This window comes from Lissotriton vulgaris, chromosome 8 (genome assembly GCF_964263255.1).
Source record: "Lissotriton vulgaris chromosome 8, aLisVul1.2, whole genome shotgun sequence".
NCBI classification, from domain to species: Eukaryota; Metazoa; Chordata; class Amphibia; order Caudata; family Salamandridae; genus Lissotriton; species Lissotriton vulgaris.
In genome coordinates, this window is record NC_141696.1 from 357531962 (window position 1) to 357552125 (window position 20164).

The 20164-nt window shown below is 51.3% G+C and overlaps 1 protein-coding gene across 2 annotated transcripts in view; it reads right to left on the reverse strand.

Annotated features, from left to right (window-relative positions):
* The window catches only part of DDX3X (DEAD-box helicase 3 X-linked), a 414092-nt gene that overhangs the window by 47017 nt on the left and 346911 nt on the right, over positions 1–20164 (reverse strand). For both annotated transcript variants that reach the window (XM_086934122.1, XM_086934121.1), the window contains one exon: positions 11496–11613. In XM_086934122.1, the coding sequence (XP_086790248.1) occupies positions 11496–11613 (118 nt within the window). The remainder of the gene's footprint in view (positions 1–11495; positions 11614–20164) is intronic.

Here is a 20164-nt window from a genome sequence, read left to right on the forward strand (position 1 = left end):
TTTTTTTATAGTTAGTGCCTGAAGCTCACCCACTCTCCTTAGCGATGGGATAGCTATGAGGAAATGCAAATGCTACTTACCAGTATGCATCTGTTCTTGGCATGTAGGGCTGCTGACATTCATATCTGTGCATAGATCACCGCCTAGTGTTGGGTGCGGATGATTGCACATTGTTGTCCTGGAAGAGTCTTCGAAGTATCACGAGATAGGTGGCTCCTCCCCTGGACTACAGTGCGCATGGGCATCGCCTCCATCCCCAGATTGTTTTTAGCCATTGGCAGCGATGGAGTGAAGTATGTGAGTGATGCCCATGCTAAGAGCATATAAATATATGTAAATGAATACTGCAGCTGCTACAGGCGCCGGGGAGGAGGGTGGGCGATATGAATGTCAGCAGCCCTACATGCCAAGAACAGATGCATACTGGTAAGTAGCATTTGCAGTTCGAGGCATGTGGGCTGCTGAATTCATATCTGTGCATAGAATACATAGCAGTCCCTCCATTAGCTGCGGCCGCCCGTGCCAGCTGCAGCAGTTTGAAAAAGTGTTTTGAGAACAGCCTGTTGGCTCAAAGGGAGGACCCATCAGCCTTGTAAGAACCACATTGAGGTTCCATTCCGGAGCTGGTGGTGTCCGTGGTGGAATGACTTTTGAGTCCTTCCAGAAAAGCCTTGATAGCAGGGACCTTAAAAATTGATAGGTGTTGCCTATTCTGGAGGTATGCTGCCATTGCAGACAAGTGAATGCGGATGGAAGAATACGCCAAATTGCATTGGTACAGCTGGAACAGGTAACAAATGTTCTGAATGGAAGCATTTAACGGGTCAATATCGTGGTTTACACAGTAAATGACAAACCGCTTCCATTTAGCCGCATAACAAGCTCGAGTAGTGGGCTTCCTTGCCTCCCGAATGATGTCCATGCAATCGGGGGGAAGATTGAGGTAGCCAAACTCTAGGACTTCAGGAGCCAGATCGCCAGGTTGAGCTGTTGCGGATCTGGGTGCTGAATGTCGCCATGGCTCTGCGTCAGAAGGCTGGGAGTGAGATGAAGCCTTTGGTGCGGTACCACGGAGAGTTCCAGAAACGTGGTGTACCATGGTTGGCGAGCCCACGTTGGAGCAACAAGGATGAGAGTCATCGAGTGTTGCCTGAGCTTGCGTGCCACCAGCGGTATCAGAGGTGCTGGGGGAAAGCGTACGCAAATCTGCCTGACCAGTCCATCCACATCGCATTGCCCTGCGATTGCGGGTGTGGGAACCTGGCGGCGAAGCTTTGGCATTTTGCGTTCTCCTTTGTGGCGAACAGGTCTATCTCTGGATGACCCCACTTTTGGAAGTACGGTTGGAGTACTGATGGATGTATCTCCCACTCGTGCATTTGGTGGCTGTGCCTGCTGAGCAGGTCCGCCATCTGGTTGTCTTTGCCCGGGAGATGCTCCGCCATGAGGAAGATGTTCCTCTGAATGGCCCACTTCCACATGCTCTGAGCCAGATGAGACAGCTGCGGAGAGTGTGCCCCCCTGTTTCTGAATGTAGTACATGGCCGTCATGTTGTCCGTCCAGATCAACACAACCTTGTTGCACAGATGTACTTTGAATGCCTTCAAGGCCATGAAGATTGCCATCAGTTCCAAAACGTTGATGTGCATCTTCCTCTGCTGTAGTGTCCATAGTCCCTGCACCGTGTAATGGAGTACATGCGCTTCCCATCCCTGGAGAGAAGCGTCCGTTGTCAGGATAATCTGTGGCACAGGCTCCTGGAACGGTCGGCCCTTGCAAAGGTTTTGTGGATTCCACCAATGCAGAGAGTTGTACGCCCGACCGCTCACCAACACTAGGTCTGTCAGTTGCCCATGAGCCTGAGTCCACTGACGTGCCAGGCACTCCTGAAGCGGGCGCATATGTAGTCTCGCGTGCGGGACGATGGAGATGCAGGAGGCCATCATGCCTATCAACTGCATGAACACCTTCGCTGGAAGCGAGTGCTGAGGTCTGAATCGTTGGATCAGCGTTTGGATACTGGCGATTCTCACTGAGTTTGGCTGCGCAGTGGCTGCCATAGTGTTTATTGTCGCGCCCAGATACTGCCGTATATGGGCGGGTTGGAGATGGGATTTTGGATAGTTCAGCGAGAATCCCAGATCGTGCAGGAGATGAATGGTGCGGGACACGTGGTCGGCGCACTGCTGTTCTGACTTTACCCCTATCTGGACGACTGGCTCATTCAGGCAGACGTGGACGTTCTGGCGTCGTAGATGTGCTGCCACAGTCGCTAGACACTTTGTAAAGACTCTTGGTGCTGTGGTGACCCCGAAAGGCAGAACCCTGAATTGGTAGTGCTGGTCTTGAATCGTGAATCTGAGATACTTCCTGTGGGAAGGATGCAGGGGGATATGAAAGTAAGCATCCTTGAGATCCAGCGTAGCCAGGAAGTCCCCCTGTTGAAGCAGAGGGAGGACCTGCTGTAACGTGAGCATATGGAAGTGCTCCGATAGAATGTACCAGTTGAGGGGCCTGAGGTCCAGGATGGGCCTGAGGGATCCGTCCTTTTTGGGGATCAGAAAGTAAAGAGAGTAAACTCCTGTTCTCGTTTCCGGCAGTGGAACGAGCTCTATTGCCCCTTTTTGCAGCATGACTTTAACTTCCTGCTGCAACAAGTGCAAGTGCTCGCCGGACATAGGACGGTTTCTTGGAGGTATGTTTGGTGGAGTGGAAGTAAGTTCTAGACAGTAACCGTACTGGATAAGAGATTTGACCCACCTGTCCGTGGTGATGGATTTCCACGCGGGCAGGAACTGCTGGAGTCTCCCCCCGACCGGTGTTGTGTGGTCGGGGGGCAGTGACAAGGCGTCACTGTTTGTTGGTGGAGGAGGACCTGGAGCTGTTGTTTCCACGTCCCCTGCCTTTAACGTTGTTGCCCCTGTAACCACCTCTACCTTTGTTGGTGTATGAGGTTTGGGTGTTGCTCTTATAGTACTGTGTGGATTGCGATGCCTGACCCCTTGAGGTGCCTCTGTTATTGGAGCGGCGAAAGGAACCAACCCGAAACTGCTGAGACTGGAGGGCCCCCATGGACTTAGCAGTGTCCGTGTGTTTCTTCATTTTTTCAAGTGTCGCATCCACCTCGGGGCCAAACAGGTGGTCAGGATTGACTGTCTGGTTTAAGATGGTTGTCTGTATATCAGGTTTGAAGCCTGATATTCTCAGCCAAGCATGCCTCCTCAGCAACACGCTAGTATTGATTGCCCTGGAGGCGGTATCGGCCACGTCCAGCGCACATTTGATGGAAGCGTTGGTGATCAGCTTCCCCTCCTGAATGAGCATTTCACCTGCCTCCTTATACTGATCAGGCAAGTGCTGCAGAAGTGTTTCTAGGGTGTCGTAATGTGCCCTATCGTAGCGTGCAAGTAGGGCCTGCGTGTTTGAAATGCGCCAAATATTAGCTGCCTGCGCAGCACTTAGTTTCCCTGAGGCTTCAAATATTTTTGACTCTTTGTCTGGGGGAGGAGCGTCACCCGTGGTTTGCGAGTTCGCCCGCTTACGTGCGTTGGATACCACCAAAGAGTCCAGCGGCAAGTGTCCCTTGATGTAGGTTGGATCCGAGGGCGCTGCCTTGTATTTTTTGTCAATGCGAGGATTGATGACTCGCGCCCGAGTGGGCTCTCTGAAAACCTCAGGCGCGTGCTTCAGCACTCCCTTAAGCATAGGCAATGTCTTGACTGACTTTTCAGCCACTGAGAAAGTGTCAAACAAAAAAATCGACATCCACAGGATCTGAATGTAGGTCGACATCATGATTAGCTGCAGCTCTCTCAATCAAAGCGTTGAAGGCTGCAGAGTCCTCCGTTGGAGAAGTCTTTGCTGCAAAAAGCTGCGGTTCATGACCCGACTGGGGGTCCTCAGGGTCGCCTCCGGCAGACCAGGGTTCATGTACCTCCTCTGGATCCGAGTAGGCTGGGTAGTTTTACTCGTCCTCTTCATCTCCGTCACCTTCACCAGCGTTAAAATGCGTCGGTGAAAGTTCCAAATTATGTGGAGATGCAGGCTCTATAGGGTTAGAAGTACCCGAAGAGTCCTTCTTGTTTTTGAGTGGAATACGATAATGCTCCAACACCGGCTCCGTGGTGATCTTTCTTTTGAGGAGAGAGAGCTTCCCGGTGTTGGCGTCGATAACCACCTCTCGACGCTCCTCATCAGCGAGTGGCTGTAGCCGAGGCTTCGGCCCCCCCGATGACGCTTTGGGCGTCGACACCACCTTCAAAGGCACCCCGGCCCCGTGCTTCGGAGCGAAAGCCTTCGGCGGCAGCGTGAAGCGGATAGGCGTTTGCACCTTTGCCGGCTTCGGAGTATGCTTCGGCACCACATCCTTCGGTTCGGGAGCCACTGCGTCCTTCCGAATCCGCTGCAGGGACTCCAAGACCTTTTTTGTTAAGGCCGGAGACGGCTGGACCGGCTCGAGCGATTTCCCCGAGTCCGGTATTGGGTCGGCGGAAGGCACGGTCTTCGGAGCCGACATATCACCATCCTTGGCCTTGACGGCCGGAGTCGACGCAGCCTGAGCTTCGGCGCCGTCCTGACGCTTCTTTGGAGCCTTCTTTGGGTCATCGACCTCGACCACCTTCGGCGCCGACGCGTCGGTCGTCTTAGTCTTTGGCTTCGACACCGGGTTCTTCGGGTCGGCCATCTTGGCGCGGCTCTTGCTGTCGGCCATTTTGAATTTCTTGGACGCTGAGGCCTCTGGGGCCTTCTGTCCCACCAGTGCTACTTTCACTTTCGGTTTCGAAACCGTTGGTGTGGGCCCCGATGGTTTCACTTTCGTTTTCTTCAACGGGAGTGGCACCTCTGAAATGTCCGTGGCCGGGCCCGTAGACGAGGCCGTGGGACGATTAGCAAGGTCTTGGGTAAGGCCCGAAGGCGATCCCTCGACCTGGGCCGTATAGTTGGGGTTGACCCCTGAATCAGTTTGAGGATGCTCCTCCTCTGAGCTATCCTCCACGGTGGCAATGGCCCCATCGTCGTCCCCTACCTCACCGACGACTTCCTCAAACTCCTCGTCTCCCGCGTCGTAGTTTTCTTCCTCCGACGCCGGGCTAGAGTCCGAAACTTGAAAGACATTGTCGTCTGGTTGTCTGGCGGGGGCGCTAATAAATGGGCCTGGAGTCTAGCGGCCCGACGAAGCTTGAGAGTCTTCTTACACCGGAACTTTGAGCAGGCCTTACACCTGGCCTCATCATGGTCCGGCGACAGACATTTGTTGCACACTGGGTGCACGTCGAGGTGTGAATACTTGGAGGTGCACACTGGACACCTCTCAAACGGAGTTCGTTCCATGTCTGGAGCGTCGTGTAGGCCCGTCCGCGCCGACAGCACGCAGAAGGGCAGCAAGAGTTCGGAGCTGAAAAGAAGTTAAACCCGAACGAAGAACGATACCGACGCCCAGCCTAAAGACCTTTTGGTCTCAAGTTAGAAAAGTTAACTACTATCGATTCCGACAGAGGGAACCGAAACACATCCGAACCCAATGGCGGAAAAAAACAATCTGGGGATGGAGGCGATGCCCATGCGCACTGTAGTCCAGGGGAGGAGCCACCTATCTCGTGATACTTCGAAGACTCTTCCAGGACAACAATGTGCAATCATCCGGACCCAACACTAGGCGGCGATCTATGCACAGATATGAATTCAGCAGCCCACATGCCTCGAACCTTACCTTCCATGTGAGAAATTGCAGTTCACATCTGTGCAATGGCTAAAAGGGTGGACCCATTAGTCTGGTGAGAACAATGTTGAGTCCACATTGGAGCAGGTGGCTGTCTTGGGTGAATGACTCTAGTCCCTCCATAAAAGCTAGTCTATTTTGAAGGTATGCAGCTATTGCAGCCAAATGTAAGCGTAGGATGTGTACGCTAAATTTGAACATTGTAGATGTAAGAAATTCGTTACTTACCTTTAACTGCAGTTATCCAGTATTGGTGTCCTTCATAGATTTACATGCCTGAATCATTCCCCGTCGTCGAGACAGGAGTCTCCGGTACATAGAAAAGTAATGACCTATAGACATACATAGAGAATAGTAGGTCTAAAGGCCTCACCTTAGTAACATATCCATGTCCTTTTGTAAAAAGGACCAAACTCTAGACAAGAGCCAATCAGCTATCACCTCACTCTAGAGCCTTCCTGGCAGGAGCATCAGTCCCTCAGATTTTCGTACGCACTAAACTAAGTAGGCGTGACAGAGTTAGGAGAGTCCTTCCCGGGGAAGGCAGGAGGGTTGCATGTGAATCTATGAAAGACACCAATAGTGGATAACTGCAGTTACAGGTAAGTAACATATCTTATCCAGTGTTATGGGTGTCTTTCATAGTTATCCATCATGGCTATTGTCTAGAACTCACGTCAACTCCACCCAACATACCACCTGTGCACCGTCCAATGTCGCAGGAACACACCATTACTGCAGCAAGTGGTCATCAGTATGCTACAAAAGGGGGCCATAGAACCAGTCCCACTACAACATCAGAGAACAGGAGTATATTCATTATACTTCCTCATTCCAAAGGTGGTTCGCGAAGACCAATATTAGATCTCAGGACCCTCAACACGTACATCCTGTCAGAGCATTTTCATATGCTCACTCTACAACAAGTCTTACCGCTTCTTCAACAGGGAGACTTCTTAGCAACTCTAGACCTCAAGGACGCATACTTTCATATACCAATACACCCTGCTCACAAAAAGTATCTAAGGTTTACAATTCAAGGACAGCACTACCAGTTCAAAGTCCTACCATTCGGTGAAACAGCCCCACAGGTATTCACCAAATGCCTGGCAACAGTGGCGGCACATCTCAGAAGACAACACATTTATGTCTACCCCTATCTGGACGATTGGCTAATACACGCACCATCAGCCCAGCAATGTGCCAGCCACAAGTCCAAAACCATTCATCTCCTGCACAGTCTGGAATGTTCGCTTAACTATTCAAAATCCCACTTGCAACCCTCACACGTACAACAGTACCTGGGAGCAACAATAAATACAGTAGCAGCAAACGCATACCCCAACGCATCACAAATAAACGCAATGCAAACCTTAATCAAGGCTCACACCCCAACACTCGTTGCCAGCCCGAGTGTTTATGCAACTCATAGGCATGATGGCCTCATGCATATTCATAGTCCCCCATGCCAGGTTGCACATGCGTCCGCTTCAAGAGTGTCTAGCAAGACAGTGGAATCAGGCTCAAGGGCAATTAAAAGACCTAGTGTTGGTGACCAGTCGAGCATACAACTATCTGCATTGGTGGAATCCACAAAACCTTTGCAAAGGACGATTGTTCCAAGAGCCTGTCCCACAAATAGTGATGACAGCGGACGCATCCCTGCAAGGCTGGGGAGCTCATGTCCTGCATTACACAGTTCAGGGACTATGGACTATGCAACAGAAAAAGATGCATATACATGTATATGTATAATTTTTTAGTAATATGTACTCTTTATATATATATATCTATCTATCTATCGATTAGGCTAATTGTTCCGGTCTAAGAACCACGATTGACAGATACAAGGCCTAGAGTCTTCAGAACCGCTGGGGCCACCAGGAAGCATCCAAGGTAGTGACACAGGGGATCCACGGGGGACGTGTGCAGTGTCTAAACACAGCTCGAATCACTATTAACTTCAATGGGTAAAGTTGCGGTTAGGAAAATTACAGATAAAGGACACTTGGAAGAGGACTTGGAGCAAACCCCTTTAGAACTAGGCAGTTCTAGAGCCAATACCCATGGAAGCACCGGAGTACTTGAGTTACCTCACCCAGGGTAGCCGGGTGCATAGGTATCTTTTGATGTCTGGTTTCGTTGTCTTTTTCAATGGTGAGCTGCTGCAAAGTGCTGCAGGCGACCAAGTCGAAAGTGTCCGGGTGGATTCAAGGGTGGATCGGAGATCTGAAGAACATGAAAGCAGAGGGGACAGAGTATGGGTCGCTAGCCAGTGACCAGGAACACGATGAGCGGATGCCCACCGATGTTGGGTGCTTTCAGATGAAGCTCTACTTCAGCTACGAAGACCAGGAGGCGTCAAAGGCGACCAGGCGCGGGATTCAAACTGTCCCACGAAGGATGTAGAGTGCTGCGGGGGCTGCAACTACTACTAAGCATTTTGTGAAAACCCTGGGTGCAGTTGTCACTCCGAATGGGAGCACCTTAAATTGACTAGGCCGGAATGTTACCACAGATCTGAGGTTTTTGTGGTGCGCAGGGTGTATTGGGATATGAAAGTAGGAGTCCTTTAAATCCAGAGTGGAGAGAAAGTCTCCTAGCTGAAGGAGCGGAAGCACTTTGAGAGTTTCCATATGAAAGTGGCCTGACTGTTTAGATTTAGGTCCAATATAGACATGAGAGCCGTCCTTTTTGGGAATTAGAAAGCAGGAGGGGGGGGGGGGGGGGGGGGTTTGTCCACAACTGCCCCATGGTATTGCAAAGGGACTGGTTCTACAGTACTTTTCGTATGAGAGAGAGAACCTTTTGCTTTAGAAGGGTGAGATGTTCTTGGACCTTGGGAGGAATGTTTTGCCGAGTGTTTGTAAGCTCCAGGCAGTAACCAGATTGGATAATTTGCAGAACTCCTTTGGCTGATGTAATCTTATTTCGAATGGGTAGAAATTGGGAAGCATTCTTCCGACAGGAGTGGGCTTAAATTACCTCTGCCTCTTCCCTTTCCATTATTTCCTCTATATCCACCTTTTAAGTAATCTCTTGGAGAGGGCGACTGATTGCTCCCCATGTAAGACGGGGGATTTTGTGTAGATGTATTTTTGGAGCCAACCCTATAAAATGATAGACAAAAGGATCCTCTGTTGGAACTTGATTGTAAGGCCCCCATGGACTTGGCAACCTCAGTATCCTTTTTCATTTTGCCAGCAATGTATCAACAACTGGACCAAAGAGGTGTTCTTTGTCAAATGGTTGGTTAAGAATAGAGGCCTGCACTTCAGGTTTGAATCTTGAAATACCTAACCAAGCAAGCCTACGGAGCAGTACACTAGTGTTTACTGCTCAGGCTGCTGTGTCTGCTGCATCTAAGACACATCTGATAGTTATTAGTTATACGTTTACCCTCTCGATGAAGGTCAGCTCTGGATTTATGCTCATCAGGAAGAAGTTGCATAAACTTTGAGGTCAACATAATGAGCCCCATCGTATATAGCTAATAGGGCTTGAGCATGGACAATGCGCAAATGATTAGCTGCTTGTGATTCTATACTTTTGCCTGAAGCATCAATAAATAATTTTGATTCTTTTTCAGGAGGAAGGGCTTCACCTGTAGTCGGAGTTGGCTCACTTACGAGAAGTGGAAACTACCAGAGTCCAAGGGCAGCTGACCTTTAATATATACAGGTTTATATTTCTCTATCCTGGGGGTAATGATTCTTGCTTTAACAGGGTCCTTACCAATTGTAAAAGGTATGCTTAAACATACTGATATCTTTAATGTTTGGGTAGCGTTCTGCGATTAACTCAGGGTATTAAACAAAAAAATCCTCCTCTAAAGCCCCCTTATGTAACTCTACCACATGATACTGTGTAGCTCTGTTAAGGAACTTCATATATCCAATATGGTCATCAGAAGGAGAAGGTATGGGGGATACAAGTCAGGGTCATATCCAGCTGTGGTCAGTGTCATAATTTTCCCATGGGCCAGTATGCTCATCCCCATCTCTATCCCCCATCCCCTGTATCTGTGGGTCAGGGGAAAGTGGCTGAGGAGAATATGTGGGTGTGATGAGCAATTTTGGATCAGTTAGTGAAGGAGGCTGAATGTAAGGTAGAGAAGGGTTAGTATCCACATTTTTCTTTAGAGGAATGTGGCAATCCTCTGGTATGGCCAATTTCCTTTTCCCAGGTTATTTGGCATGAAGGTGTCCAGTTTCTGAATTAATCACAATTTTTCTGTTTCGGATCAGAAGGTGGAACATCGTACTGAGGGTCTGTGGTGGAACTGGTTTTCTTTAGATGCTTTGTGTCTAAAGTTTCAGATAATGCTGAAATGGAGACCAGTATGTGTTTCGATTTAGATGCCAAAGATTTAGGATCGGCACCAGCGTGTGGCAGAGTAGAGCCTGAAGGCTATTCTTTGTCCCTCTGCGCCTAGCCCAAAGGTGGGGCGCTCAAAACTTTCTCGGTGCTGACGTTGGCCTTAAGGTAGAGGAAGGACCTGAGCCTTTTTAGGGAGAAGGTGGTAGGGAAAGGAAGTCTCTGTACTCACAAACCATTGGCCCGGTGTGAGGTATTCCGCATCGGAGTCTGCTTCAGACAAGGAGACTTATTCCTCTTCAAATTTGGCTTCTTGCGCGTGGGAGTCATGTTCGGAGTAGTCTCCAACGAGATCCGATGCAGAGCGGTTTTGGTGATGCACTTTGTGACGTCGAGCTGACTATCACGGTGCGTCTTCTTTGATCGAAACGACAGACACGTGATGCAGTCTCTCGTCATGTTCCGTGGATAGGCAAAGCTTGCACACTTCCTGCAAGTTGGTGACCGGACACCTAGCGCGACACCCAGGCCAGACCTTGAATTGAGTCCGTTCCATCAACCTCTATCGACCCCGGCATGGGTAGGCTAAACGGCCCTCCAGGAATCTTCTGTTTGAAGGATTTAGAGTAAACGAAACGTATAGATTGGTAACGCAATCGATAAATACCAAAGGTAGTAGATTGCGCATCCAAGGGAGTCCAAAAAACTGTACCGGAGCGCAACATTTCACATCCGTACCAGATGGCAGAAAAAAAAAAAAAAAAAAAAAAAACATGGAGTTAATACCCATGCGCACCATAACCAAAAGGAGGAGTCACCTACCCTGTGACTGTTTTTCTTCGAAGAAGTCTTTCCAAAGTGCAAACATCATAACCAAACACTAGATGGCAATCTATGTATAGCATGTGATCTACAGCTCACATGCCTCAAACATACAAGTTCGACCAGCACTTCTATATTATTAGCACTTCTATATTATGAACAGCACTAACATAGGGACATAAATATTACATTAACTGCATACCATGCCCTTCTCTGATCCATAATGAGGCACTGTAAACTATCAGTCGAAGGTTTTGCGCTGCAGGGGGTGGGTCTAAATGCCTCAAGGAGAAAAAGACGAAAACCGGTTCTTGACTATAAACAATGTCCCGGGCATCGGGCTATAGGAATTCCACACCCCAGGTACAACCACGCTACCCCTGTGAAGCAGATTCCAAACGAGAAGCGTAGTTAGACAACTGGAGGATCACCAGCATTGTGGTTCCTGTCGGAGGGCGCAAGGACCCTGCCCAGTAACCAGAGACTGCTAGTACATGCACATACGATCCTCAAGTACAACACTCCATTACGGCCCACCCGACCATCACCCAATAATTTTAAACGTCATGTCTTATCAAGTGAATTAGAGAAATTCTACCCATTACACTTTAAAATACATGCATTAAAATGCATTACCAAGGTTTCCTACACGGCCTGTACGACCAATTCGATGCACATATTCCTCAATGTCACTTGGCAAATCGAAGTTAATTACATGTTTCACATTTGAAATATCCAGTCCTCGAGCAGCAACCTAAAACAATAAAAGTAAGAGTTAACAAATCTAAAAGGGAGAAAATATTTAAATGGACAGAATACAGAATAATCCCTGCACCATAACTCCCGCCTATGTGCTAATATATGTGGTCTATATTAACCCCCAATGCCTCCTGAAATGTTAAACATCTCATCAGGGTACAACCGCCCTTGCACTTAATCTTTCAACCTTGCCACCAACATGTCAGTCTCCTGAACGGAGTTTCTTTCTCTGGTCTATACGCACAAGTTACTACTTGTGTAACGATATATCTGTAAGAGACATTAGTTAGTGATAGATTCCTTACCTTAGAATATCCCCAGGCGTCAGACTGGATCCGCAAACTTATGCGTAGCAGTACCCTTGCGCGTCGGTAGGCATCGTCTGCGGCTCCGCGTCCGTCGTCGGCGCCGTGATGACGTCGGAGTACTTAGACGCCGCCTCCGCGTGCTGACGTCAGTTCTTAGACAGCTTTTCCGCGCCAGAAGAGCAGAGTCATGCCAAAAACCAACACTGGTGCCATGAAACTAGGGCCCTGAAAGGGGATGACCTTAACCCTAGATATCGGTTCGCAGAACAGGGAGGATGGGTGGGTCGATAAGGAATCTATCACTAACTAATGGCTCTTACAGATACATCGTTACACAAGTAGTAACTTGTGCATCTGAAAGAGACACGTTAGTGATAGATTCCTTACCTTAGAATAGATACCCCAGCAATACCAACCCCGGTGGTGGGTCTGCGAACCAATATCACACCAGAAAGTCCTGGAGGACGGAACGGCCAAAGTAGCCATCCCTCCGGACTTGACTGTCCAGGCAATAATGTCGTGCAAACGTGTGCAGCGAGGCCCACGTAGCCGCCTGGCAAATGTCCTGCAAGGGCACACCTCGGCCCAAGGCAGTTGTAGTGGCTGTGACTCAAGTGGAATGAGCCATCAGCCCAACATGTGGTTCCTTCTTAGCCAAGGAGTAACACGCCTGGATGCACAAGATGATCCACCGGGAGATAGTCAGCTTGTGCACCGCTTTTCCTTTCTTAGCGCCCGCGTATCCAACAAAGAGTTGGTCATCCACCCAGAACTGTTGTGTGCGATTCAAATAAAATGAGCGCACGTTTTGGGTCCAGACGGTGGAGCCTCTCCTCCTCTCTCGAGGGGTGCGGAGGCGGAAAGAAGGTGGGCAAGGTGATGGATTGCCCAATGTGGAAGGCCGTGACTACCTTGGGTAGGAAGGAGGGCCTTGTTCGTAACACAACCTTGTCCGGATGGACTGAAAGGAAAGGAGGCTTACAAGACAGAGCCTGGAGCTCACTCACTCTCCTGGCAGAGGTGATGGCTACAAGGAAGGCAGTCTCCAAAGAAAGAAGGCGAAGAGGACAGTTGTGAAGTGGCTCAAAGGGAGTGCACATCAGAAACGTAAGAACAAGGTTCAAGTCCCACTGAGGCATCACAAAGGGAACAGGAGGGAACGTATGAGTGATGCCTTTCAGGAATCGATTAACAATAGGGGACTTGAACAAAGAAGGTTGATCAGGCAGCCTCAGAAAGGCTGAAAGAGCTGAGAGATAGCCCTTGACAGTGCCCAGAGCAGAGCCCTGCTGGGCAAGAGAGAAGAAAGAGGAGAACCTCAAAGGGGGCATTAAGGGGATCCACAGCCTTTGCTGTGCACCATGCCACAAATCTATTCCACCTGCAGGCGTTTACCGACTTTGTGGAGGGACGCCTGGCTGCCAGAAGGATGTTACAGACTTCAGGAGGCAAGTCAAATGGCCTCAACTGTCGCCGCTCAATCTCCAAGCATGGAGGTGCAGACTGGACAGACTCGGGTGGAGGACCGTCCCCTGCTGCTGCGACAGAAGGTCCTCCTGAAGAGGCAGACGAACTGGGGGACGACTGACATGCTGAGTAGCTCGGGATACCAGTACCTTCGTGCCCAGTCCGGAGCCACAAGGATAACTTGTGCCCGGTCGCACTTGATCTTCTTCAGCACTCTGGGCAGAAGTGGTATAGGCGGAAAGGCATACAACAGACCGCAACTCCACTCGCAACGAAAAGCGTCTCCGAGCGAGTGCTGCCTTGGAAATTCCAAAGCGCAGAACTGATGACATTGCGCGTTCTCTTCAGTGGCGAATAGATCTAACCAAGGCTCTCCCCACTGCTAAAAGAGAACTTGCGCCACGTCCGAGTTCAGACGCCATTCGTGATCCACCATGCACCGGCGGCTGAGTTCGTCCGCCCTGGCGTTCAGAGAACCTGCCAGGTGTTGAACCATCAGAGTCACGCACTGATGTTCCAGCCATTGCCAGAGGCGCAGAGCCTCCTGGCAGAGAGTCCACGACCCCACCCCGCCCTGTTTGTTGCAGTACCACATGGCAGTGGTGTTGTCCGTGAACACCTGCACTACATTCCCTCGGACAGACGGGAGGAATGCCTTCAGTGCTAGACGAATCGCCCGCAGCTCCAAAAGGTTGATATGGAGCCGGGAGTCCGCCGGAGACCAGAGGCCTCTGATCTCCACCTCTCCCATGTAGCCTCCTCAGCCCAGGAGGGACGCGTCCGTCACAACTATGTGCTCCGGTTGGGGAAGGGAGAGGGATCTGCTGTTGACCCAATTGCGGTCCGTGAGCCACCACTGAGGCTGTCTCGCAGTGCCCTCCGAGATCAGGACATGGTTGGACTGGTTGCCCTGATGCTGGGCCCACTGAAACTTCAGGTCCCAATGCAGAGCCCGCATCCGCCACCGTGCGTGATGCACCAGAAGGATGCAGGAGGCCATCAGCCCCAGAAGCCGCAGCGTCAACCTGACCGAAACCCGGGATAAAGGCCGGAAGATTGGAATCAGAGTCTGTATATCCCGAACCCGCTGTTCGGGCGGGTAAACCCGAAACTGCGCCGAGTCGAGAACCGCTCCGATGAAAAGGAGCTTCTGAGAGGGACACAGGTGTGACTACGGCACATTGAAGGAAAATCCCAGCTGGTGCAGGAGATCCGCCGTAGTCTGGAGGTGGCTGACGACTGTCTGGGGCGAGCCCGCCTTCAACAACCAGTCGTCGAGGTAGGGGAAGATTGAGACCCCCAACCTGCGCAGATGAGCTGCGACCACCGCCATCACCTTTGTGAACACCCGTGGGGCGCTGGTAAGGCCGAAGGGGAGCACGGTAAACTGAAAGTGCTCGTGGCCTACCGTGTACCGCAGGTAACGCCAGCAGGACGGGGATGTGGAAATACGCGTCGTGCAAAGTCCAACGCTACCATCCAGTCTCCTGGGTCTAGGGCAGCTAAGACATGAGCCAGAGTCAGCATTTTGAACTTCTCCTTCCGGAGGAAGCCGTTGACGTTCCTCAGATCCAAGATGGGGCGTAGGCCCCCTTTGCCCTTCTTGGGTACCAGAAAGTAGTGTGAGTAGCAACCACGTCCTACATCTGGCCCAGGAACGCGCTCGATGGCCCCCTTGGCCAAGAGGGCCGAAACTTCCTCCTGCAGGAGCCGCAAGTGATCCCCCGATACGCGGTGGCGTTGCGGTGGCATGGCTTGAGGAGTTGTCTCGAAGGGGAGGGAGTAGCACCTCCGGACAATCTGGAGCACCCACCTGTCCGAAGTGACAGTGCGCCAGTGAGAGTGGAGATGGCGAACCCTGACTCCCACTGGCGTCACATGGGCCGAAAAGCACGGACTAGGAGGGTTTAGAGGCGGATGCTGCGGGGGAAGGTGTGGACTGACCTCGCCTGTGCCCCACCGCCTCCGCGGCGGTTTCCACGGCCGCCTCCGCGCTGGACGATAGTCTGCGGCGTGTGGCTGGCGGCACGTGTGGGGACACCCCTTCCTTGGCCACGAAAGGAACCCATTTCCTGGCGCGGGGCCGAGAGGCCCAAGGACTTGACCGTAGCCCTGAAGTCCTTTAAGCGCTCAAGCACGTGGTCCGCTTTGTCGCCAAGAGGCTACGGCCATCGAACGGCATGTCCATCAGAGTGTTCTGGACATATGCCAAAAAATTGGCGGATCTCAGCCAGGCGTGGCGTCTCACCGCCATAGCCATCGCTCTGCCTAGCGAGTCGGTGGTATCCAGCCCACACCTGATCGAATACTTGGCTGCCGTAAGGTCCACCGGTGACGATCCAGAGCCCGAAGAAGGCCCAGCGGAGTCCTGCGGCACCGGGCCCGAAGGCGCCGCTGTTCCCTGCGGCGCCAGGCCCGAGAGGGCACCGGCGGTGTCGGGATAGTGGGGCCCTAAGGCGACGGGGCCGAAGCACCCAACGGCGTCTGGGTAGAAGCCCCCGACCCACTATGGCCCCCAGACGGGTCCGCTGGGCCCGGAGGCGCCGCGGAGCCCGGAGGAGAAAGGGAATAAATGGAATATATATGCTACTTACCAGTATGCATCTGTTCTTGGCATGTAGGGCTGCTGACATTCATATCTGTGCATAGATCGTCGCCTAGTGTTGGGTCCGGATGATTGCACATGCAGTCCGGAGGCAAGTTTAGGTAGCCGAACTCTAAGACCTCAGGAGCCAGATCGCCAGGTTGAGCTGTTGCGGATCTGGATGCTGAATGTCGCCATGGCTCTGCGTCAGAAGGCTGGGTGTGAGGCGTAGCCTTTGATGCGGTACCACGGACCGTTCCAGAAACGGTGTGTACCATGGCTGGCGAGCCCACGTTGGAGCTTCCAGGATGAGAGTCATCGCGTGCTGCCTGAGTTTGCGTGCCACCAGCGGTATCAGAGGTGCTGGGGGAATAGCGTACGCAAATCTGCCTGACCAGTTCATCCATATCGCATTGCCCTGCGACTGTGGGTGTGGAAACCTGGCGGCGAAGCTTTGGCATTTTGCGTTCTCCCTTGTGGCGAACAGGTCTATCTCTGGTTTACCCCACTGTTGGAAGAACGGCTGGAGTACTGATGGATGCAACTCCCTCGTGCATTTGGTGGCTGTACCCGCTGAGCAGGTCCGCCATCCGATTGTCCTTGACCGGGAGGTGTTCTGCCATGAGTAAGATGTTCCTTTGAATGGCCCACTTCCACATGCTCGGAGCCAGATGAGACGGCTGCGGAGAGAGGGTACCTCCCTGCTTCTGAATGTAGTACATGGCTGTCATGTTGTCCGTCCGGATCAACACGACTTTGTTGCACAGATGTACTTTGAAAGCTTTTAGTGCCATGAAGAATAGTTACTTACCTGTAAACAGGTGGTTCTCCAGTATTGGTGTCTTTCATAGATTCACATGCCTGAATCATTCCCAGTCGTCGGAGTGGGAGTCCCACGGTATATATAAAAGCAATAAAATGCCATAATACATATAGCAAATATCAGAAATACCCAACCAGGAAGTAAAGTAGCACCAGCTACAGTAGAAAAAGCCTTCACAATCGTGACTATCCTAGTCATTATGTATTAGTCCAAACTGCAGCCAATCAGGCGACAGCACACATCAGAATGTTCTCCCCAGAGGCTCAGGCTCTCAGATTCTCGCACAGGAGTCAAACCCCATAATGCCTGAGTGAGTCTCTGGGGGGAGGCGGGCGGGTTGCATGTGAATCTATGAAAGACACCAATACTGGAGAACCACCTGTTTACAGGTAAGTAAGGAATATGCTACTTACCAGTATGCATCTGTTCTTGGCATGAAGGGCTGCTGACATTCATATCTGTGCATAGATCGCCGCCTAGTGTTGGGTCCGGATGATTGCACATTGTTGTCCTGGAAGAGTCTTCGAAGTATCACAAGATAGGTGGCTCCTCCCATGGACTACAGTGTGCATGGGCATCCTCTCCATCCCCAGATTGTTTTTCACCATTGTGGCAGAGATGGAGTGTAATACTGAAAGTGATGACCATGTCTGAAAATGATTCTGAGAGGTACAGCTGCGACAGGCACCGGGGAGGAGGGCGGGCGATATGAATGTCAGCAGCCCTTCATGCCAAGAACAGATGCATACTGGTAAGTAGCATATTCCGTTCGAGGCATGAGGGCTGCCGAATTCATATCTGTGCATAGAATAAATAGCAGTTACCTCCTTACCGGCGGGTGCCCGTGCCAGCTGCAGCAGTCTGAAAGAGAGTTCTGAGAACAGCCTGTCCTACAGCAGCTTGCTGTTTGGAGTGTACATCTACACAGTAGTGTTTGGTAAATGGATGTATGGTGGTCCATGTGGCTGCTCTACATATATCCTCTAGAGGAATGTTACCCAGGAAAGCCATGGAAGCCCCTAATTTGCGTGCGGAATGCGCTCTAGGGGTACTGTTAATGTGCGCTTAGCTTTTTGATAACAGATCTGAATACATTTAACAATCCACCCGGCTATACCTGACTTGGAGATTCGAAAGTCTTTTGTCCTGTCGATGTAATACAGGAGAGCTCTTTTGACATGCAAGGTGTGCAGTGCTCTGTCTGCCACTGAGTCAGGGTTAGGAAAGAAAACTGGCAGTTCTATATTTTGGTTAAGGTGGAACTGCGAAACCACCTTTGGCATGAATTTAGGGTTTGTGCGAAGCACCACCCGATTTGCAGGTAGGGTTCTTGAATTGTGAGGGCTTGCAGCTCACTGACCCTCCGCAGGGATGTAATAGCTATTAGGAAGGCCACCTTCCAGGTAAGGAACTGTATTTCACACGAATGGAGTGGCTCAAAGGGTGGCCCCATGAGTCTGGTGAGAAAGATATTTAAGTTCCAGACTGGAGAAGGGGGGTGTCTGGGAGGGATCACTCTTAAGTCCTTCCAAAAAGGCTTTAATGGCGGGCACCCTGAAAACGGAAAGGTGCTGCCTGTTTTGGAGGTAAGCGGCTATGGCCGCCAAATGGATCCTGATGGAACTGTATGCCAGGTTGCATTGGTACAGATGCAATAAGTAACATATGATGTTTTGCGTAGAGGCGTCCAACGGATTCATGTAATTGTTGGAGCAATAAATAACAAACCGCTTCCATTTGGCTGCATAGCAGGCCCTGGAAGTCGGTCGTCTTGCCTCTTTGATGATGTTCATACACTCAGGAGGCAAGTTCAGGTATCCAAACTATGACCTCAGGAGACAAATCGCAAGGTTTAACTGTTGGGGATCTGGGTGCTGAATGTCGCCATGGCTTTGAGCGAGGAGGCTGGGAGTGAGGCGCAGCCGCTGGTGAGGCACCACTGAAAGTTCCAGGAACGTGGTGTACCAAGCTTGCCGTGCCCACGTTGGAGCAACCAGGATTAGTGTCATGGAGTGCTGTCGCAGTTTGTGCGCCACCAGAGGTATGAGGGGGGCTGGCGGAAAAGCGTACACAAATCTGCCTGACCAGTTCATCCATATCGCATTGCCCTGAGACTGCGGGTGTGGGAACCTGGCGGCGAAGTTTGGGCATTTTGCGTTCTCGCTTGTGGCGAAGAGGTCGATGTCTGGATGACCCCACCGTTGGAAGTATGGACGGAGTACCGACGGGTGGATCTCCCACTCGTGCATCTGATGACTGCCTGCTGAGCAGGTCCGCCATCTGGTTGTCGACACCCGGGAGATGCTCCGCCATGAGGAAGACGTTCCTCTGAATGGCCCATTTCCACATGCTTTGGGCCAGGTGAGAGCTGCGGGGAATGTGTGTGCCTCCCTGCTTCTGGATGTAATACATGGCGGTCATGTTGTCCGCCCGGACTAGCACGACCTTGTTGCACAGGTGCAACTTGAATGCCTTCAGTGCCATGAAGATTGCCATCAGCTCCAACACATTGATATGCATCCTCTGCTGTTGTGCGGTCCATAGTCCCTGCACTGTGTAGTGGAGGACATGCGCTCCCCAACCCTGGAGAGAAGAGTCCGTTGTTAGCACCATTTGTGGAACAGGCTCCTGGAACTGTCGTCCCCTGCAAAGGTTTTGTGGATTCCACCAATGCAGAGAGTTGTAAGCACAACCGGTCACCAACACTAGGTCTTTGAGATGGCCATGAGCCTGGTTCCACTGACGGGCTAAGCATTCTTGAAGGGGACGCATGTGCAGCCTCGCGTGCGGGACTATGAATATGCAGGATGCCATCATGCCGATCACTTGCATGAACACCTGCGCTGGGAGGGATTGCCGAGGTTGGAACCTCCGGATGAGCATTTGCATGCTGCTGACCCTGGCCGCCTTCGGCTGCGCCGTGGCCGACTGGGTGTTTAGGGTCGCCCCTAGGTACTGTTGCACATGGGCCGGTTGCAGGTGAGACTTTGCGTAGTTGAGTGAGAACCCTAGACTGTGAAGGAGGTGAATGGTTCACGACATGTCGCGGCCGCACTGTATGGCAGAATTGGCCTGCACGAGCCAGTCGTCCAGGTAGGGATACACGTGAACACCTTGCCTGCGAAGGTGCGCTGCCACAGTCGCTAAGCACTTTGTGAAGACCCTGGGAGCAGTAGTGACCCCGAACGGCAGAACCTTGAATTGGTAATGTGGATTGTTGATTGTGAACCAGAGATATTTTTTGTGACTTGGGTGAATGGGAATGTGGAAATATGCATCTTTGAGGTCCAGGGTGGCTAGGAAGTCGCCCTGACGGAGCAGCGGTAGAACCTGTTGTAAGGTGAGCATGTGAAAGTGCTCCGAA